The sequence below is a fragment of the Protomyctophum bolini genome, assembly GCF_963924005.1.
Source record: "Protomyctophum bolini genome assembly, chromosome: 1".
Classification (NCBI taxonomy): domain Eukaryota; kingdom Metazoa; phylum Chordata; class Actinopteri; order Myctophiformes; family Myctophidae; genus Protomyctophum; species Protomyctophum bolini.
In genome coordinates, this window is record NC_137862.1 from 32,816,755 (window position 1) to 32,839,375 (window position 22,621).

Consider the following 22,621-nt stretch of genomic DNA (forward strand, 5'->3'; position numbering starts at 1 on the left):
CAATCCACCCATTGTTTTGCCCATTGTTTAGTTTTTTATTACTTCCTAAATTTCAATATTTAAGTAATTTCTTAATGACCCATATTTTCCCCAAAGAATACACTTGTGATTAGAGTGCTGTTTATGTTTCATTTTTAATAGTAAAATTTCAAAGAAACGTGTTTGGTCTGATCTGACATGATTCATCTATTTTGCTGTTGGTCTAGGAATTACTGTATCACATTTTGTGAACTAAACCAGTGTTGATTTTGTCGACTATGGCTAAAAATGTTCGTCAACTACCTTTTTTCATTGACAAAAACTAAATAAAAACTATGCTATGATGACTAAAATTGAGACTAAATATATTGACAATTTCGTCAACAAATAAAAACTAGAAAAAAATGTTAGGGAGGGACTAGTGGAGAAGCGATCCTGTAGAACTAAAAGACAAGTCATTTTGGGCGCGTTTGTAAGTACCGCACCAGAGTGCACTCGCCTATTGGTTTGCATTGCACAGTGCGCTCAGTGCGCTATTTCCGAATGTGCCCTTAATGGTTGGTTGCGCTTGGGTGTTGCGATCGCAACCAAAATATGACTAAAACTAAATGAAATGTCATTCAAAAGACTATGGCTATTTGTATGTCTCTAAATGTTCTGATGAATTGAAAATGGTGGACCCTGTTGTAAATAAGTGTAATGTCATGGATCGTCCACAAAGTAACAGTTTTTGTATTGACTTGTGCTTTCTTTTTAAATTAAATTCCCATTCTACATACTGTGAAATATATTTTTTAATGAATCAATCAATCATTGACTAAAACAAATGAACACTTTAAAGAATCACAACATTGTACATTGTAATAATCTCCACACAGCAATGGTGGCGCGCATACCAGTCCAGACTCCGAGAGGAAGAGGAGGACTATGACCTTCACGTCCAGGAGGGGGCGGCGTTGTGTCTCCAGACGTACTGGCGAGGCTACAGAGCACGGCAGAGGTTCCAGCTGTGGAAGGAAGCTGCCCTGGTGCTCCAGAGACCGTGGAGGCTGTGGCTTTACCGGCGCTGTTCGGCCGCTCTGGTCATTCAGACCGCTTGGCGCTGCCACGCAGCCCGAGAGGCCTACCTGCGGCTCTACGGCACCGTGGTACGACTGCAGTCCCTGGGCCGAGGCTTCCTCGCCAGGCACAGGTAACTAACACCCACCCTTAATTCATCAACCAACCTTTAGTCATAAGACCAGTGGTAATTCATTATCCCTGTTCATTTTGCTGCCGAAGTTATTTAACACTTATTTTTCAGAATAAAGGTGCTAGAGTGCCAAGCAGATGGGCAGTTTTACTCTGAAAAGCCCCTTTTCCATTTCCCCCAAAAAACCGGGAGGTATAATGTTCCATTACTACCTCGCGCTACTTTGTCTGAACTCTCTTTAGAAGCGTTAATATTCCAAACGAGATGATTGGTTAAGTCAGAAATTTAGACAAACATCACCGTTCTGATCAAAACCATGGAGAGTGCCATTAGTCATAATACGTTTTGTCGGCCCGTAAACTAGGAAGTGTATGGCTTTTATTTTTGCATGCGCAAAACATGCTCTGAACAAGGCATTGCCTAGCAACGGGAGCTGTCAAAAAATGGATTACAGGATCTCATTTATTTATTTATTTACACAAAGAGTCTCCTTTGTGTCTCCATAGGGAACCACTGGCACTGCTGGTCATAACATTATTGATTTAGGAATGTAACAGGATGTTTTGGGTGAACTACTGCTTTAAGACATTTTAACATTTGGCTTTTTATTTCATTATACCTACCTTTATAGAAAATGTGTGTTTCTTGCTAAAACAGCATCCATTGTAATTCAAAGTGAACATTTTTTCTCTGCACACTGGCTGTAATCCAGATTAAGGGCCATTGTTGCACAGTTCATTAGAGTTCACAAGGAGCCAACTGACCGGCCCTTTGGTCAGATCATATTTATGACGTCAAGCAACCAGACACAGCTCAAGTAGCTCAGAGAGAAAGAATTATTTTGGGCTGCTACTGTGGTGCACCCAGTCTGTGCACCCAGGCGTTGTATTGTATTCATTTAGTATAGAACCCTTTTTTGTTGTGTGTAATTTAGCATTTAGCATTTCGGTTTGGATGACAAATTGACCTTTCCTCATGCCACATTGATCGACAGCTTTTTAGAACTCAAAGAGCAGCGGTCGAGAGAGAAGCGAGAGCAGCAGGGCGAGAATGGACAGGTAGGCCTCTCACAATTATTCATAATCGCCTAAACACAATTATTTGACATAATCGTCAATCGTTTTCCATGTTGAAAAATTATATATATATATATTTAATAGCAGATATAGCAGATCTACAAGCTTGTACTTTACAAATGTCTTAATGTGTCAGTGATTTCAAGTTTTAGATTTAAGTTATTTGTCATATCTGCCCTTAGCAGTTTGTGATCACGAAGGCTAAAAGACAAACAGAAATACAAATTGTAATTGTTTCAATGCAAAAAAAACCCAAAACAGAATGAAATCGATAAATTATTTGTGTGACAATAATCCTCAATTTAAATGTGTAACCGTGACAGCCCTGTGGACAGGCCAGAGTTTCCCCAGAAGAGGAGCCCTCACCGCCCAGCTTCATGGGCCTGGATCTGAGCACGTGGGAGGACTGCTCCTACCAGGAGCGGGAGAGGGGCCTTCAGAAGGGGGCGCCGCAGGAAACACAACAGGAAGGAGCGGGAAGAGAAGAAGGCGCACTAGAGCACGGGTCATGTGGAGCTCACCCCGAGGTGCCGGGTTCGAGCGCAGCGTCCACCGTGGTGGTGCGAGAGAGAAGCAGAGCTGTGGACGAGCCCGGCCAGAAGACCACCCGGGCCAAGAGGGAGAGCCGGCGGATGAGGGAACTGGAGCAGGCCAAGTTCAGCCTGGAGCTCCTGAAGGTCCGAGCCACCGGCGGTGGAGCGTCCCCCTCCTCCGAGGAGAGGCGCTGGTCTGCTGAGATCCTGCCTCCTGCCACCCCGGACGCCCTGTGCTCTCCCCAGGGCACCCCGGACAGCCAGAGTTCCAAGGGCAGTTTTGAACTTCTCAGCATGGACGAGGAGGCGCCCACACCGCCCAGGGCTACGGTGGAAACACTGGACGACGAGGAAGCGCCCATTGCTACGGTGGAAACACTGGACGACGAGGAAGCGCCCATTGCTAGGGCGGAAACACTCGACGATGACGAGGAGCCTAGCTCTCCTCTCGTTGTCTCGGCTGCACCAGAAGCGGAGGTGCCAGAACAACCGGAGGTGTTCTTCTCAAGCCCTAAGCCAGACCAGCCTCCCAGGGTTGGTGTTTCTCCCGTCGTCATGGCCCCTCAACACAGTCAGAGCCAGGCCAACGTCGACCTGGAACCCCCCTCTCCGACACTTCCGCCCAAAATGGAGAACTACCTCCCGACCTTCTACGTTCCTGCCAACGAGGGCGGCATGGCCGTCGCTAACCGTCCTTCCGATGGGGCAGCTGTCTCCACCTCCACTACAGCCACTACATCCACCGTCACCAAGCCTCTCAGAGAGAGGAGAGAGTCGTCACGGCGACCGGTGGTGGTGGTCATCAGCATGCAGCAGAAAGAAACGCCTGTGAGGGAGGAGCTCGGCGCAACGGTGGTCCGTCCTCCTGTGGAACTCCGGGACAAAGCGGCCCAGACGTCGCCTCTGCAGCCAAGCAGCCACGCTGCTCCTGTCCCCCCTGTGGACCACCAGACAAGCAGCCACGCTGCTCCTGTCCCCCCTGTGGACCACCAGACAAGCAGCCACACTGCTCCTGTCCCCCCTGTGGACCACCAGACAAGCAGCCACACTGCTCCTGTCCCCCCTGTGGACCACCAGACAAGCAGCCACACTGCTCCTGTCCCCCCTGTGGACCACCAGACAAGCAGCCACACTGCTCCTGTCCCCCCTGTGGACCACCAGACAAGCAGCCACACTGATCCTGTCCCCACTGTGGACCACCAGGCTGTCCTGTTGGCCACCCAGACTCCTAATGTCCCCGTGGCCAACCAGGTGTGTAAATATGTTTTTGGACCTTTTGTGGTAAAAGCAAAAAATTATAATAATACAAAATATATATATTTATCTACTTGCAACCCATCCCCCCCAACCCTCCAACACTAACCGTTTCTTTTTTCTTGAATAACGACACCCACTGTATTTGTACTTGTAAAACTGTGAAGCAGACTCCTGTGGTCCCCGTGGCCAACCAGGCTGTGCTGGAGAAGCTGGAGCGCCTGAACTCGGAGCAGCAGGAGCGGCTGCGCAGCCAGCAGCGGCACAACGAGAGGCAGATGATGGAGCAGATCCGACTGCAGACGGAGGTCCTGGAGAAGCAGCGCCACGTCTTCGCTCAGTACGAGAGGGACCGCTTTGAGAAGCAGCGGGAAGAGGCCTTGCACCGGATCCAGAAGAGCCGCCAGAGTGGCGCCGATGCCGCCGCCACCTCCGGCAGGCCACTCAGACCCAGCTCACTGTTCATCGAGAGAACGCCGGAGCTGGCTCCTCACGCCAGAACTCGGTCGGACTCTGTCGCGCCCCCTCGTCCCACGGCGGTAGATGTTATCCAGGGTAGTGCATCTCAGCCCCGGATCGTTCAGCCTCCACTGGCACCCAGAGAGAGGCTGAAGGAGGCCAGGCCTGGGGCTGACGGCTGGGCACCCAAACTCACCCTGGAGTCTCGAGACGCAGGAGGCACCAGAGGCAAGGTGCACACCAGGAAAACACCCGCCAATAAGGGCACGACGGTCAACATGACCGACAAGGGGAACATCTTCTTCTCTCCTAAAGACAGGGTGACGTTTACCAAGTGAGTGTAATAGTAATGGAACCGTGGTGTTCATCTGTTTTGTCGTTTTTTTTAGTATTATTCATGAAACTTTTCAGTTTTCGTGTTCATTTTAATAACCCATTTTGTTTGTGTTTTTATTCCCCCTTCTATTGTATCTATCTTTGTTTTAGGTTTGACAAGGATGCTGTTACTCCGGAGAAGCCGATAACTATCCACAAAGACGGGCCCTCACCTGTCACCAAACCTTCTAAGGGATCCAAACCACGGGAGGTGGGTGGTTTTTCACCTAATAGCTATAGATAATACCATACATATAAATGATATAGTTTGTGGGTGTGCACTTTTGTATTTGCATGCGTGAGTGAGTGGTAGGGGCGCAGGATGCCTACCCGTGAAGAAACTAGTAAGAAAGTGTCTTACGGTGCAGTGGTTTGGCATGGACACTAAAGGGGCTATATGTAAATAATAACATGTACTAAACCACTGGTTCCAAAACTTTCCAGGTCGAGTCCCGAAAGAGAGATTAGACGTTTGCCCGGGATTCAAACTATCAGGTCTACAAGTGCTCAATGCATTGCAAGCTTGTAGATCAGCTATTTTCACCTCTTCTTTTTATAATTTTTTGTATAAACAAACGGGTCCCGACCCACTGTTTGGGAAAAGTCCTTTACCAAGGAAGCTCTTTACTGAAGGAAAGGAAGCTCTTTACTGAAGGAAAGGAAGCTCTTTACTGAAGGAAAGGAAGCTCTTTACTGAAGGAAAGGAAGCCAATGGCGACGGGATGAACGCTTTCATGTGTGGCAAACCTCTCACCGGAAGTTCCATGAAATACACGCCAGTGAATAGAGCCGGCTGGACCAGCTTGTGATCAAACATTATTTCTGAATGATTGATGATCCTTTGTCATATAATCGGTTCCGGAATATACAGTAAAAGAAGCCATGTCACATGTTGTTTTCTAATCACTTTCTTTTCCATGTGCCCAGTACATCATTTTATTGAGGCAAAAAGCGGCAGGTATCACGCAATTTGGTCTTACTTACTTGGCACTTACTTGGCACGTTCAGAAACGTACTTTGTGCCCTTTAGATACGTAATAAAATGACACTGTGTAGTACACTTTTCGATGTGTACACAGTGTGTACACAGTGTGTACACAGTGTGTACACATCGCAGATTCTATCTGCCCAACATAGCAGACAATAATGTGTTATATGTCTCTGTTATTGTCCAGAAGCGATTACTTTACAAAGGTCTCAGTCATTCAGAAATAGTGTTTGTTCATGAGCTGGTCACCGGGCTCTCATTTCCACCAAACTTCCGGGTGCAGTTTGGCTCCCGTGGTGCGACGAATCTGCTGTCTGGAATGACATGATAGTGAAATTGCCGTTGGTAGCCTTACCTTCTTATTAATATACATTGATGTTTACATGATGTGTTGTTGACTTGTGCTGAACGCCAGGTGGGGAGAGCAGGCCACAAAAAGAAAGCTCGAATGGCGCGGACGCGCTCCGACTTCCTCACCCGCGCCCCCGTGGTCTCAGCGGGGGGGCGCGAGTCCGACGAGGACGATTATGACGGCGACGCCACCCCCGCCGCCACGAGCCCCCGCCATTATACACTGCCCCTCCCCAAACAGAACTCCATGGAGGCGGGCCTAGGAGAAGCCTGTTTCAGTGACTCTGAGATGGTAACGGGCCCAGAAACCAGACAGCGGCCGTCAAATTGATCTGTAGTTGTTTTTAAAACATGGCTAACCCGCTCAGCAGAGGCTATAACAATAGAGCTTATACTGATGAGCGTTTTCCTATCTTCTAATACGATATATTTTCTACGTGATTACTGTGAGAAGGAAAAGCACGTGTCTGCTTGAATGTCTGCTACAAATTTAGGGAATCCATTAACCTCCTAAATTTGACTTTCATTTTTATTGTAGTATATTGAGTTTTCATATTACTCTTTCAGTTAGCTTATTAGAAGCTACTCATCGATGCAAGGCATTTTTTCACAAAAATGTGCTTTTCCGTCCAATATTAACTTTAATGCTAACATTAACCCTTTTCTAGCGGACGCTCCAACCTCCAATCTAACTAACATTAACCCATTTTAATCTAGTTGATGCCTGCTAACATCTACACACTCTCTCTCTCTCTCTCTCTCTCTCTCTCTCTCTCTCTCACACACACACACACACGAGTTGCCTAGATTTGAGCTTGCTCTTTATTCATGCATTATTCACAATTGTTTATTTTAACTGCTGCATGTCCAGTAGAAGATAAACGGGGGTCATCAATTCATCAATATTTCCGTACACGGACACATGTGTGTGTACACACTATTACAATGTTCATATTTGGATCATAAGACCCAATTACTGAATGTTAAGTCTCCAGGTTTTCTTCAGAATATGTATGACACTCATTTACTACGATACTAAGGCACATAAGGACACTAGTACTAGTCATTCTCAAATATTTTGTTTGCTAGAAGGACCCCCATAACTCTGAGAGTGTACACATGGAACCAAATGGACCCTTATGGGCCATTTGGTTCCATGTGTACAATCTTAGAGTTACAGAGCTGGCTATCTCTTTATGTGTTTCGGGCCATATTATTGTTCACTCATTTTGTATGTCCGTGACAAAAACAAATATATTTTGACAGAAATGTCCACCACAAGCCAGCATGGAGATGACCCCCTGTGCATGAACTCTCTAAGCTGCCACTGGTCCAGCCTTGGGATCCGATCTGCTGTGACCTTTGGGATCATTAACCCTCTGTCTGACTTCTTTATTCCTTGGAAAATATATAAAGTATATCTCTGCTGTCGGGAAGAAACCACCTAACTCCAACATATTCATTTTTCAGGATTTTTGATTTTTTTTTCATGAAATTAAGAAAACCTTATATTTTGAAAACAAAGCAATACTGCCTCGTCAAAGTTGATGTTGTGACTTTATATATTGTTAATTACTTGCATGAGAGCGGGAGATGTGGTGAAGTTAGTTTCTTTAGCGGAAAGTTTGAGGGTTCAATGGACCAATGTCCAAAGCGTTTTATAGCACTGATTTATGCCATAAAATCTAAAATGGAGTTAGGAGGTTTCCTCCCGACAGCAACGACTGTTGCTTGTGCCATATTCTTATGAGAAGAAGAATAAATCATTTTTGTAAACTTTTCTAGAGATGTCACCCTGCAATGCCACAATATTCATATAAACGCTTTAATAAATGTGAAAGTTCATTGAGTTGATGCTGCCATCTAGTGGTGGGTTTGATGCTCTGTGATCTGAAGACAAATCAAGTCCTCTTAGCATAATAAAACAAGTCAACGGTGTTGTCATGCTGTTGTGCTCTGTGACGTTTCAGCCCACAAGCTCTGGGGAACTGAAGAAACACAAAGCCATGTCCTCTGGGGATCTGGGTAAAATGGACACGCTACGCAAGAACTCGCAAGACGGGAGGTTTGTACATTCAAAAACTCAAAAGCTCCCCTTGATCCAAAACAGTGGTTTTCAACCCTTTTGATACCATGGCCCATTTCTGCATTCGAGCCATATACCAACATTTCATGAGATTTTGCATCTCAGACCCAAATCCTTTTTTTGTTTGTCCACAATTCCATTCTGCATTGATGTTGGTACCATAGGAGAAATAGCAGTTGATCAAAATAACAATTCTTCTACTTTCTCCAATTGTGTAGACTTCTTGTATGGGTCCATTTGGTGTAATTTTACCCTGGACCACTAGTTGAAAACCACTGATCCAGAGCATGGTTCTTGGTAGTACGCTACGGATTGTTTCTCCTGTTGCTGTTGGTAATCCTCAAAACTATGCCTATTTCTTTATACTAGGCCAGTGGTTCTCAACCAGTGGGGGGGGGGGGGGGGGGGGGGGGGGTTCCTATTATTAGATCTTCAACTTAAATGATTAACATCTGCATTAAGTCTACAATTACAGAATGTAGAAGAATTGTTATTTTGTTCAATATTTGCCTGTTATCTCTCCTATGGTACCAACATCAATACAGCATGGAATTGTGGACAAAATATTTTTGAAAATAGTCTTGAGTCTGAGAGGCTAAATCTCATCAGATCTGGTCTGTGGCTCAAATGCCCAATAAATAATGAACCTTGATATGAAAAGGTCCTCTTCTTTGTTCGTGTTGTTTTTACTCTGCCAGTGTTTCGTGGTAAGATGTGGTTCTGTTCATGTTACAGGGTTCGTGGTAAGATGTGGTTCTGTTCATGTTACAGGGTTCGTGGTAAGATGTGGTTCTGTTCATGTTTTTCAGGGTTCGTGGTAAGATGTGGTTCTGTTCATGTTACAGGGTTCGTGGTAAGATGTGGTTCTGTTCATGTTACAGGGTTCGTGGTAAGATGTGGTTCTGTTCATGTTACAGGGTTCGTGGTAAGATGCGGTTCTGTTCATGTTACAGGGTTCGTGGTAAGATGTGGTTCTGTTCATGTTACAGGGTTCGTGGTAAGATGTGGTTCTGTTCATGTTTTTCAGGGTTCGTGGTAAGATGTGGTTCTGTTCATGTTACAGGGTTCGTGGTAAGATGTGGTTCTGTTCATGTTACAGGGTTCGTGGTAAGATGTGGTTCTGTTCATGTTACAGGGTTCGTGGTAAGATGTGGTTCTGTTCATGTTTTTCAGGGTTCGTGGTAAGATGTGGTTCTGTTCATGTTTTTCAGGGTTCGTGGTAAGATGCGGTTCTGGGGTAAAACCAAACACGGGGAGAAGAAGACATCGAGAGAAAAGCTGATCTGTGGAGGAGATTCCCTGGATGGAGACAGCGGAGAGGCAGGACCTCTGCTAGGAGAGGGTGGGTGATGGGGGGGGGGGCTATAGACCTCTGCTAGGAGAGGGTGGGTGATGGGGGGGGGGGCTATAGACCTCTGCTAGGAGAGGGTGGGTGATGGGGGGGGCTATAGACCTCTGTATGGAGAGGGTGGGTGATGGGGGGGGGGGGGGCTATAGACCTCTGCTAGGAGAGGGTGGGTGATGGGGGGGGGCTATAGACCTCTGCTAGGAGAGGGTGGGTGATGGGGGGGGGCTATAGACCTCTGCTAGGAGAGGGTGGGTGATGGGGGGGGCTATAGACCTCTGTATGGAGAGGGTGGGTGATGGGGGGGGGGGGGGCTATAGACCTCTGCTAGGAGAGGGTGGGTGATGGGGGGGGGCTATAGACCTCTGTATGGAGAGGGTGGGTGATGGGGGGGGGGGGGGCTATAGACCTCTGCTAGGAGAGGGTGGGTGATGGGGGGGGGGGGGCTATAGACCTCTGCTAGGAGAGGGTGGGTGATGGGGGGGGCTATAGACCTCTGCTAGGAGAGGGTGGGTGATGGGGGGGGGGGGGCTATAGACCTCTGCTAGGAGAGGGTGGGTGATGGGGGGGGCTATAGACCTCTACTAGGAGAGGGTGGGTGATGGGGGGGGGGGGGGGGCTATAGACCTCTGCTAGGAGAGGGTGGGTGATGGGGGGGCTATAGACCTCTACTAGGAGAGGGTGGGTGATGGGGGGGCGGCTATAGACATCTGCTCGGAGAGGGTGGGTGATGGGGGGGGGGGCTATAGACCTCTGCTAGGAGAGGGTGGGTGATGGGGGGGGGGGCTATAGACCTCTGCTAGGAGAGGGTGGGTGATGGGGGGGCTATAGACCTCTACTAGGAGAGGGTGGGTGATGGGGGGGCGGCTATAGACATCTGCTCGGAGAGGGTGGGTGATGGGGGGGGGGGGCTATAGACCTCTGCTAGGAGAGGGTGGGTGATGGGGGGGGGCTATAGACCTCTGCTAGGAGAGGGTGGGTGATGGGGGGGGGGGGCTATAGACCTCTGCTAGGAGAGGGTGGGTGATGGGGGGGCTATAGACCTCTGTATGGAGAGGGTGGGTGATGGGGGGGGGGCTATAGACCTCTGTATGGAGAGGGTGGGTGATGGGGGGGGGGGGGGGGGGGCTACTGCCATGTTCAGTAGATTACTGCCATGTAGATTGTAGAGTATTGCCATGTAGATTACTGGAATTGCCATGTAGATTACTGGAATAAATGGATTCTATCTGCCCAAATTATCCAATTTACAACCTGTATGCATTGGTGTAAAGTAAGTACAAGTACTGTACTATTTTGAGATATTTTGACTTTCTTCAGTATTTACCATTTTCAATCAAGTTCTACTACACTACATCAGAGGCAAATTGTACTTTTACTCCATTATAATTATTTGAAAACTACTACTACTACTTACGTTACTAGTTACTGATTATTATTACAAAACCTACATTAACCACTTCAGCCCTATATACATTTCATCCATTTGAAAAGAGCAGATCTACAAAGCTCACAATGTGTCGCATTGTGGGGCGTTGTGAGCTTGTAGATCGGCTGTTTTCAGAGCACAGCAACCGAGCACAACCAAACATATAGAACAACTTGTGGCACTGCCTAACATTTTTGTCTAGTTTTTAATTATTGCCGAATTTGTCAGTATATTTAGTCTTCGTTTTAGTCATCATAGCTTAGTTTTTATGTAGTTTCCCTCAGTGAAAAGAGGTAGTTGGCGGACGTTTTTCATCATGGTTTTTAGTGGAAGAAGAACTGATATGATGCGTCTCTGACTGTTCCTCTCCTCCCACCCAGCAGGACAGGGGTACCTGTCCCCCCCACGGAGCCCCGAGCTGGCCGCAGAGCGGCGAGGCTCCAGGGAGTCCAAGGAGAACAAGGAGCCGTCTCCCAAGGTGAAGAGGAGGCGCAGTGTGAAGATCAGCAACGTGGCGTTGGAGCCCACGCACTGGCAGAACGAAGCCCTGCAGATCCTCACCTGTACTAACGACTACCGCAGCATGAACGACTTCCTCATGAAGAAGGTAGTCTACTGTCCACTAAAACTATGACCAAAAACCGTTGGTCGAAAACTAAGTAATAACTAAGCTTTGATGACTAAAACTATTGACTAAAGTATATTGACAATTTCGCCAAACAAATTAAAAACTAGACTAAAATGTTAGGGAAGGACTAGTGGACTAGATATCCAGTAGAACTGGAAGACAAGTCAACTTTTCAGATGAAAAACTAGAGGTTCACGCGCCTTCTGTGCGTTCACATCTAGCTTAAAGAAAAACACAGGAGTCCAGTTCCTGTTTCAAAAGGCTGTTTTCTCAGAATGTAGGTGGCGGTGATTGAACTGAAAGTGGACATTCTGGGATATTTTTTTATGTTATGCTGTGGTGAGGTTACAATATTAACGCTTCTGAAGAGAAATATACTTTTTAGATGGAAGAGTGAGTAATGTCTCAAGCAGGCACGATTGTTAGGGGGAGGGGGTGCTAATGGTGAAATTAAAGTAAATAAAAGAATGCAAGCACATTGAAGGTGGTAAAAGGAGACTATGTTGCTAGAGTACAGATCAATGTTGCGTGAGGGGCGTTGCGCGTGGAGACAGAACTTGCAAAGTATGAGGAACAGTTGGGACGTAGAGAAAGCACAGTGAGGGAATGTCAGTTTCGCCTATGTTATGGTCTATGACTTGGATATCTGAACTGGCGCACATTTTTATGCGCCCATCTCAAATGTAAATATAGATAAGACTACAACTAAGTGACATTTTATTCAAAAGACTATGACTAAAACGGCATCAAAATGTACATTCCCCCCATCTCTCTCTTTCTCTCTCTCTCTCTCTCTCTCTCTCTCTCTCTCTCTCTCTCTCTCTCTCTCTCTCTCTCTCTCTCTCTCTCTCTTTCTCCCTCTCTCTCTCTCTCTCTCTCTCTCTCTCTGTTTTGTAACAATTTCATCCTCATGCACAGTTCACATACATTTGTGAATGAACATGTCAATTCCAGCTGTAATTAGAATAATATACTAGTGTGTCATGTTGTCGATGTTTAATAAGTTGTATTGTGTCCCATTCTTCTTCGATCAACGACCTGGACACATTATGTTTAATAGGTTGTATGGTCTCCTGTTCTTCCAGATCAACGACCTGGACACATTATGTTTAATAGGTTGTATGGTCTCCTGTTCTTCTTCGATCAACGACCTGGACACATTATGTTTAATAGGTTGTATGGTCTCCTGTTCTTCCAGATCAACGACCTGGACACATTATGTTTAATAGGTTGTATGGTCTCCTGTTCTTCCAGATCAACGACCTGGACACATTATGTTTAATAGGTTGTATGGTCTCCTGTTCTTCCAGATCAACGACCTGGACACATTATGTTTAATAGGTTGTATGGTCTCCTGTTCTTCTTCGATCAACGACCTGGACACATTATGTTTAATAGGTTGTATGGTCTCCTGTTCTTCCAGATCAACGACCTGGACACATTATGTTTAATAGGTTGTATGGTCTCCTGTTCTTCCAGATCAACGACCTGGACACATTATGTTTAATAGGTTGTATGGTCTCCTGTTCTTCCAGATCAACGACCTGGACACATTATGTTTAATAGGTTGTATGGTCTCCTGTTCTTCTTCGATCAACGACCTGGACACATTATGTTTAATAGGTTGTATGGTCTCCTGTTCTTCCAGATCAACGACCTGGACACATTATGTTTAATAGGTTGTATGGTCTCCTGTTCTTCTTCGATCAACGACCTGGACACATTATGTTTAATAGGTTGTATGGTCTCCTGTTCTTCCAGATCAACGACCTGGACACATTATGTTTAATAGGTTGTATGGTCTCCTGTTCTTCCAGATCAACGACCTGGACACATTATGTTTAATAGGTTGTATGGTCTCCTGTTCTTCCAGATCAACGACCTGGACACATTATGTTTAATAGGTTGTATGGTCTCCTGTTCTTCCAGATCAACGACCTGGACACAGAGGATGGTAAGAAGGACACCATGGTAGACGTGGTCTTCAAGAAGGCTCTGAAGGAGTTCCGTCTCAACATCTTCAACTCCTACTCCACAGCACTGGCGGTTCGTTACCTATCAAAATCTTCGTTTATGATAGTCAGTCACTCATTTTGATGCAGTCCGTTTCTAAATGTGAGTCCATATGAGTCAAATCGCTGGGATCATTTGTTTATTTGTTATGTGTAAATTATGTCAGACTTCTGTGCTCTATTCCTATTTTTTTAGTAAGTAAAGTAAGTAAGTAAAAGTATAATCAATACTGCAATGTAATAACGCTATACTTAAAGTACTAAAAGTAATAGTACTCATTATGCAGAATGTCCCGTTTCAGAAGGTTCAAGGTATCATAATATCTATAAATGTCTCTGTACGTCTGTCTATCTGTCTGTTACATACGTACGTGTGTACGGCTGTAAAGCACGTAACCTGAGAACTGTTCGCCCCACCGACTTCAAATTCGACACACATTTCAAACCCCCACAGGGAGTGCAGTGCCCGGTGTCGAGTCGGTCAGACCCACGGTTGTCCAGAACCGCCACAAAAGGCTTCTGCCCGGGATCTGGACAGGGCCCATGCTCCATATATGGAGCTGGCCTGTTCTGACATCACAACACTCCATATTTGGACGTGCCTGACACAGAACTCCATATAGGAATAAAGGGACACAGAGAGACAGATACAGAAATCTCCATATATGGGCAAATTGGGCATAAAGGGAGGAACGGTTACTCTGACACGGGTACAATGGGTATTGCATAGCCGGGTGCGGCATGGATCTCCAACTTCCATCGTTACCGACTGAGTGCTCTATACAGCTGGGCACCGGTCTAGTGTATAAAATGTATTCATCTTTTGAAATCTATTATCAAAAGTTTAAATAGGGCTGAAGTGGTTAATGTATGTTTTTTTCAAATATTTGTTGCCTCTGAGATGTAGTGGAGTATCCTTCCTGCCTCTGACCGTATTGTTTTGTCATGCCCGGCCGATGGTTTATGTTCCTCCCCAGATGGACGACGGTAAGAGTATCCGCTACAAGGACCTTCACGCTCTTTTTGAGCACATCCTGGAGAAGACGATGCGCCAGGAGCAGAGGGACTGGAGCGAGTCGCCCGTCAAGGTGTGGGTCAACACCTTCAAGGTGTTCTTGGACGAGTTCATGACGGAGTACAAGCCCATGGACAGCACCATCAGCAAGGTACACCGTCCGCATGGTTGATTCTTCTGACCGCAAATTCTGATTTTGTTTTAGTTTTTTGGTCTTTTGAGTAAATGGTAAATGGTACATTTATATAGCTCTCCTTTATCCAAGGCGCTTTACATAGATTGTGCATTACATTCACCCCCTCACTCATTCACGACACCGATGGCGGAGGAAACCATGCAAATATTTGTTGCCTCTGAACCTGCTCATCAGGAGCAATCAGCATCATGCTCAAGGACACTTTGACACTAAGATTGCATTCTCACCTGTACTTCGGTAGACTCTGTGCAGCGATTGGGAGTGAACTTGCATCATTCTTGCATTTTTAATTTGCTGCGTTTGCGTTCACACTGCACTGTGTCAACCGCAGCAGGGAACTTTATCAATGTGTTCAATTCATAAACTACACAGTGAAATCTCTGATTATACTTTGAGTAGCGTAATAGTTGGACTTAAGTGCGGGTAACGTGGATGCAGTGTCGGGGACTGGACGTTAGAGTGTGTGTGTGCGTGTGCATGTGCGTGCGTGCGTGCGCTTCTCTTTTGAGCACATGGAGGCAGAGCGCAGACAGCAGCGCAAAATTAATCCAACGTTTTGCATTCACACCGGCAGTGAATCGAAGTCGGGTGCGCTTGGAAGCGAAGCGAAACCCCTGCTTTTTGGCGAAATAGAATTTGAAACCAGAATTTGAATGAGCCTTCACACCTGCCAAACGAAGCGCACTTACCAACAGTACGCAGCAAGATTCGTTTTAATGGCTGTATGACATTGTGGTGTGAAGGCGACCTAACTCAGGGGGAGCTCGGGATCGAACCGGGAACCTTCCGGTTCCCAAGCTGCCGCTCTACCCCTGAGCCATTGCCGCCAGTTTTAGTCATATTTTAGTCATCTGAAATGTTTTAGTTTGAATCTTTTTTTAGTTTACTAAATATCATAAGATTTTAGTCGACTAAATCTACAGTTGGTTTCGTTGACAAAAATTTATTTTGGCTTGGTGTAGTAATGGCTGATTTAACACTTGGTTGCATGCTGAAAATAGCAGATCTACTGTCAAGCGTACCTAATGCAAATCACAATATATGTTTTACTGTTCTTTATATCCACAGCCGGTAGTTAAACCAGAACGCAAAAAGAGGAGGAAAAAAGACGCTGACATCGTAAGTGTTTGTTATTTAGTACATTTCAGCTTGACGTCCTTATCTAGAAGTTTAGCTATACTGTACCCATAATTTTCTATGGCAGTGAGTCCTCCACACATTGAGCAGTGAACTTCCAAAGGGATGTACCGTACATTTCAAGTGATCCCCTTCTAAACCAGTGGTTCCCAAAGTGGGGTCCGGGGGACCCTAGGGGTCCTTGAGGGAGTTGCAGGGGGTCCCCAGCTAAATGATAGTTTGGAACCAAATGGACCCTTATGAGTCTGTAACTCTGAGAGTGTACAAATGGAACCAAATGGACCCTTATGGGTCTGTAACTCTGAGAGTGTACAAATGGACCCTTATGGGTCTGTAACTCTGAGAGTGTACCATTGGAACCAAATGGACCCGTTAGGTTGTACGTGTTTCGGCCAGGTGGGCCTTCCTCAGCGTTCGTCAGAGGTAATAAAACATGTGAAAAGGACATCCATTGTGTACTGTAGACTGAAAAACTGTCTAAAACAACAGTAGTGACATTGATGAATTCCAAGTAAGAGAGCTGCCCAGGATAACAGTCCACTTGTTTTTCTATTGGTTCAGCATTCAGTACATAAAATAAAACAAAACCTCTACTTTTATTTAAGCTATAATGTCTACTTGCAGATGTGAATGTTAATACTGTCCACGCTAACAATGCAACATTTAAATAATGTGTTATTTTTGTTTAGTGACAAATTAGTGAATATACACTAAACTCCTGCTCTACTGCACTCTGTAGGTGGAAGAGCATAATGGCCACATATTTAAGTCCACCCAGTACAGCATCCCCACGTACTGCGAGTACTGTTCCTCTCTCATCTGGATGATGGACCGGGCCTGTGTCTGCAAACGTAAGTGTGTGTGTGTTTGTGTGCATGTGTATGTGCCTATCTACAGTACCACCTTTTTCGTACCAGCTCAGTGGCCTTGTGGTTAGAGTGTCCGCCCTGAAACTGGGAGGTCGGGTCATACCAAAGACTGTAAAAATGGGACCCAATGCCTCCCTGCTTGACACTCGGCATCAAAGGGTTGGATTGGGGGTCAAATCTACTAATCAAATGATTCCCAAGAGCGGGACACGCAGCTTACCGCTCCTTGGCTGCGGCTCACCGCTCCAAGAGATGGGTCAAATGCGGAGAACAACTTTCACTGCGGTAACATGTGTGACAAATCGTATGACTTTGACCTAGCCTGGCATGGCCAGACTAATATCACTGTTTAGATATTAGTCTGGAATCTCTGTGTGGAACAACATGCATTTACACATGGCGAATAAAAAAAATGCCTCTGCTGATAAATCCGCCCCATATTTGCATACCTGACCCTGACTGGTCCCTCACTACTTCAGAAGGAGTGAAATCCAATCACAACTGAACTGAGCAGATTTCCAGGCTAATCTACCAGCAGCACTAGTCTGCTCCAAAGTGAACATCATTAGTTTCAATGTAATGGTGAAGGCCACACAATAGACCCTTGATATGCATCCAGGCTCATTCCTATGGTCATTCAGGCTGGTGACACGCAGCCTGTCAGCAGCTTATGTAAGCTTTGCATAGAGGTGTGATCTTTAACCCATTTAGGCCTGACCTCAAATTATTCTAAAAACAAATTCAAAAATAGCAGACCTACAAGCTCGTAGCGCGCCACTCGGTGGCACGCTATGAGCTTGTAGATCTGCTATTTTTCAATAGCTAAATTATAACAATGTTTAAAACACCAAAAGGGGTTCCCGTCCCAAAATGGGTTAAAGCATCTTGAAAGCAAGCCCAAATAAGAAACTATACACTTCAGAAACAAGCACAAACTAAAAGAACTCTCGATTATGAAAATGTACAAACTACTTTACAGGAAAACAAGCCAAAAGTCACTTATAATAATAATAACAATACCTGGCACCAGTGACCAGGATGTTGCAGGCCAGCGCTGCAGATTACTGCCACCTCCTGGAGTTATGTCACCTGGTTTCCTTAACGCATGCGCTTAACAATGTGCTGTCGGCCGACTGTTTGTGCTGAACTAAAAGCCAACAGACTGCCAGTCAAGTTCTATTATTTTTATTGGAGTCACCTTAGAGGTTTAGTTCACATTTTTGGACTCAGACCTGTAGGAAATACTTGCCATTAATATAGTGGTTGCAAAGTTGATTGCCTGAGTCCCATGGTGGGAGTTCTGGTCTGGTTTTGATGAATATTAATTAGTTTGTGTAATTTGGTGGGGGTCTGGGGGCCACTCATTAAAAATAAATTATTCCACAAAACTAGCGTCATTTGTATTCTTGACCTATTTCTATATACATGGAACTATTGTTTGTGTCCAGTATCACTATGCCAGCAACAGCACTGAGGAACTTTTTCTCCACTAGTCCCTTTCTGACATTTTCTATTTTTTTGTCAATATATTTAGTCTCAGTTCTAGTCATCATAGCATTTTATTTCGGGTTTTTTCGTCACTGAAAAAAGGCAGTCGACAAAAAACTAGTTTTAATCGACAAAATCAACACTCACATCGACACCCATGCACACAGTTCTTTTCATAGACTGGTCCAATCACACCATAGATCTCTGTCTCTAGCAGTTCTCTGTTCCTCCTGGGCCTCCCCCCTTCCCCCTCGCCTCTCCAGACCTCTAATCAGATTGTTTTCAACTGGACTCATGGGGTCTGCGGCTCTCTGCTCTGTGTCTCTCTGCCAGAGCGTCCCGACACAACACAGTTATCCTTGTCCTCAACACAGGATGTTTTGCCCATGCCGGGCCAAGGTTGCCTTTGTCTTTCAGAACTTTTTAGACAGCTAGCTAGCTTAGTGGCGGGCGGACGGGTGGCTCACCTCGTCCGAGCGCGTTTTGTTTTGATCAATAATGAGGAGACACTGTCTTTCTGTTGAAAATGGGACTGACATCTATGACTTCTCTCGGTGTGTTCATCCAGTGTGCCGCTACGCCTGCCACAGAAAGTGCTGTCAGAAGATGACCACCAAGTGCAGCAAGAAGGTGAGTCAGCCATATTGTTGTCCGTTCTGACAATAACATCTCATGACATCAATTATGCGGCTATAACTGTATAGTTTTACACAATATTGAAACTGTCCATTTTATTATTATTATTATTACCCTTATTATTATTATTATTATTATGCGTTGGCCTGCTTGTGATTGCTCATTGATCATTACATTGATCAATACGCGTGTTACGAACCGGCCTAGGGGAGCCGAAGGCACAAAAAAAAGTGGACTCCCTCCTTCCCGGCCCCCAAACACAACCCGCCAACACCATTTTAAAAGTACACAATACAGTGATTTATTACGACATTGACCATACATACATACATGGTCAATGCCATACCCTCAGGGTGGCCACCTGAACATCATATCCTAATCAAACAAAAGTCCTATGCTTACCTTAACACATAACATAGAACGTACCTAACTCTAAACTAAAGAACAAACACATGAACAAAGTAAAGTAAATCATCCTATCATGGCTGTAACTAAATGGTGTATTTATATAGCCTTTTATCCAAAGTGCTTTACACAGATTATGCATTACACCCATACACACACACACACACACACACACACACACACGGCCGCTCTTCGGCGCCATTGCCGCCCTGTAACTCATGTTAACAGTGACATAACTAAAAACACGGGCCAACAGAGGACTGCTGTTGTTGGAGGCTGGCAAGCAGGAAGACATCTGTGAACCGGACACCGGTGACAGCCATCTTTGTAGATCAGTGGTTTTTAACCCCCTAACAAAAGGGCAGGGGCCAAAGCCCCAAAAGCAACCCCCTCTGCACGTGCCTGCATTCAGACACCACGCGTATATCTATTCTACGTCCGAGCATAGACATGGTAACGCCCCGCCTGATTGGCCCCGTCTTGCCTGTATCTCCGAGATGCAAGGTACTCCGTGGTGGGAAATAATACAAGTAGCCTACAAGAGAATGACAACATGCGACAGTAACTTGTAACTTTAATTTTTGTAGAAGATCAAACTAATATTGTTTGTGCCGTTTTCTTTGATTGAATAATTGATTGAACACGTATGTACTATGAATTGATTTGGCTGTGTATTATTCTTGCTTTACAGTAATGTTTTGTGCCTCCTTCCAGTTTGACTCAGAGCTTTACAGTAATGTTTTGTGCCTCCTTCCAGTTTGACTCAGAGCTTTACAGTAATGTTTTGTGCCTCCTTCCAGTTTGACCCAAAGCTTTACAGTAATGTTTTGTGCCTCCTTCCAGTTTGACTCAGAGCTTTACAGTAATGTTTTGTGCCTCCTTCCAGTTTGACCCAAAGCTTTACAGTAATGTTTTGTGCCTCCTTCCAGTTTGACTCAGAGCTTTACAGTAATGTTTTGTGCCTCCTTCCAGTTTGACTCAGAGCTTTACAGTAATGTTTTGTGCCTCCTTCCAGTTTGACTCAGAGCTTTACAGTAATGTTTTGTGCCTCCTTCCAGTTTGACCCAAAGCTTTACAGTAATGTTTTGTGCCTCCTTCCAGTTTGACCCAGAGCTTTACAGTAATGTTTTGTGCCTCCTTCCAGTTTGACCCAGAGCTTTATGTAATGTTTTGTGCCTCCTTCCAGTTTGACCCAAAGCTTTACAGTAATGTTTTGTGCCTCCTTCCAGTTTGACCCAGAGCTTTACAGTAATGTTTTGTGCCTCCTTCCAGTTTGACTCAGAGCTTTACAGTAATGTTTTGTGCCTCCTTCCAGTTTGACTCAGAGCTTTACAGTAATGTTTTGTGCCTCCTTCCAGTTTGACTCAGAGCTTTACAGTAATGTTTTGTGCCTCCTTCCAGTTTGACCCAGAGCTTTATGTAATGTTTTGTGCCTCCTTCCAGTTTGACCCAGAGCTTTATGTAATGTGTTGTGCCTCCTTTCCAGTTTGACCCAGAGCTTTATGTAATGTTTTGTGCCTCCTTCCAGTTTGACCCAGAGCTTTATGTAATGTGTTGTGCCTCCTTTCCAGTTTGACCCAGAGCTTTATGTAATGTTTTGTGCCTCCTTCCAGTTTGACCCAGAGCTTTATGTAATGTGTTGTGCCTCCTTTCCAGTTTGACCCAGAGCTTTATGTAATGTGTTGTGCCTCCTTTCCAGTTTGACCCAGAGCTTTATGTAATGTTTTGTGCCTCCTTTCCAGTTTGACCCAGAGCTTTATGTAATGTGTTGTGCCTCCTTTCCAGTTTGACCCAGAGCTTTCGTCCAGACAATTCGGAGTGGAGGTATCTCGTCTGACCAACGATGAGAGAACGGTGCCCCTAGTGGTGGAGAAGCTCATCAACTACATCGAGATGCATGGTCTTTACACGGAAGGAATCTACCGCAAATCTGGTTCCACCAATAAGATCAGAGAACTCAAATTGGGACTGGACACAGGTGAATTCATATGAGTAAATACCGCCAGCGGTTGTAGTCGTGGTGAAGTTGGCTAGCTTGTCAGAGTAGTGAAAATAAGGAGGAAAACTATTATCCAGCTAAATTTGAATACCGTTGCATTGTTTTTTGCACTTCTCTGTACAGATGTGGACAGTATGAACTTGGACGACTACAACATCCATGTCATCGCCAGTGTCTTTAAGCAGTGGCTGAGAGACCTCCCTAGTCCTCTGATGACATTTGAGTTGTATGAAGAGTTCCTACGAGCCATGGGTAAGCACATTGAGTTGTATGAAGAGTAACTACGAGCCATGGGTAAGCACTTACCCATGTTCCTACGTACCATGGTATATGGTGCATTTATATAACATGAATTTACTTTTTTTTCTTCTCCAGGATTGCAGGATAAAAAGGAAGTTATCAGAGGAGTGTACTCTGTTATCGACCAGCTAAGCAGAACTCATCTGAACACACTGGAACGACTCATATTCCATCTTGTCAGGTAGTGGAAAAACTCATATTCCATCTAGTCAGTAGTGGAACGCCTCATATTCCATCTAGTCAGTAGTGGAACGCCTCATATTCCATCTAGTCAGTTAAGGGCAGCTATTCTGATCCAGTTCTTTGTGCTCCCAGAATTGCCTTCCAGGAGGACACAAATCGTATGTCTGCGAACGCCTTGGCCATCGTGTTTGCCCCGTGCATCCTGCGCTGTCCCGACACCATCGACCCGTTGCAGAGCGTCCAGGACATTGGCAAGACCACAGCGTAAGAACACACTAGACTGTAATTGTGTTAATTGTGTTTTCTTATATTATTATTAAGACTAAGACTAAATCCTGAATTTTCTGTCAAAATTAACACTGGGCTGTAACCACATTATCTGTGGGCAAGGCTCGTTAAAAGTAATGTCCGGTAGAATTAAATTAGTATATTACCTTCATTTCCCCATGTCACCAAATAACCGCATTAGCTTTTCTCCTCTCATTATGACAGGTGTGTGGAGCTCATCATTGGTGAACAGATGAACAAGTATAAAGCCAGGTTAAAGGACATCAACAGTCTGGAGTTTGCTGAGAACAAGGCCAAATGCAGACTGACCCTCATTCGAAGATCAATGGTAATTTATTTCAAAAGCTAACCTGTCCTGGTCATTCACTCATAGTGAAATGGGGAACAACATTGTACTC

At 45.2% G+C, this 22,621-nt stretch overlaps 1 protein-coding gene across 8 annotated transcripts in view; it reads left to right on the top strand.

Moving 5' to 3' along the window:
• The window catches only part of myo9aa (myosin IXAa), a 133,835-nt gene that overhangs the window by 105,609 nt on the left and 5,605 nt on the right, over positions 1 to 22,621 (top strand). For 6 of the 8 annotated variants that reach the window (XM_080771918.1, XM_080771920.1, XM_080771922.1 and 3 more), the window contains 19 exons: positions 858 to 1,171; positions 2,166 to 2,229; positions 2,571 to 4,031; positions 4,202 to 4,827; positions 4,980 to 5,079; positions 6,272 to 6,499; positions 8,178 to 8,272; positions 9,505 to 9,635; positions 11,451 to 11,674; positions 13,625 to 13,741; positions 14,685 to 14,873; positions 15,987 to 16,037; positions 16,795 to 16,906; positions 18,981 to 19,042; positions 21,239 to 21,431; positions 21,576 to 21,704; positions 21,828 to 21,933; positions 22,068 to 22,199; positions 22,428 to 22,551. In XM_080771918.1, the coding sequence (XP_080628044.1) occupies positions 858 to 1,171; positions 2,166 to 2,229; positions 2,571 to 4,031; positions 4,202 to 4,827; positions 4,980 to 5,079; positions 6,272 to 6,499; positions 8,178 to 8,272; positions 9,505 to 9,635; positions 11,451 to 11,674; positions 13,625 to 13,741; positions 14,685 to 14,873; positions 15,987 to 16,037; positions 16,795 to 16,906; positions 18,981 to 19,042; positions 21,239 to 21,431; positions 21,576 to 21,704; positions 21,828 to 21,933; positions 22,068 to 22,199; positions 22,428 to 22,551 (4,458 nt within the window). The remainder of the gene's footprint in view (positions 1 to 857; positions 1,172 to 2,165; positions 2,230 to 2,570; positions 4,032 to 4,201; positions 4,828 to 4,979; positions 5,080 to 6,271; positions 6,500 to 8,177; positions 8,273 to 9,504; positions 9,636 to 11,450; positions 11,675 to 13,624; positions 13,742 to 14,684; positions 14,874 to 15,986; positions 16,038 to 16,794; positions 16,907 to 18,980; positions 19,043 to 21,238; positions 21,432 to 21,575; positions 21,705 to 21,827; positions 21,934 to 22,067; positions 22,200 to 22,427; positions 22,552 to 22,621) is intronic. The other 2 variants (XM_080771919.1, XM_080771923.1) reach the window with 2 other exon arrangements.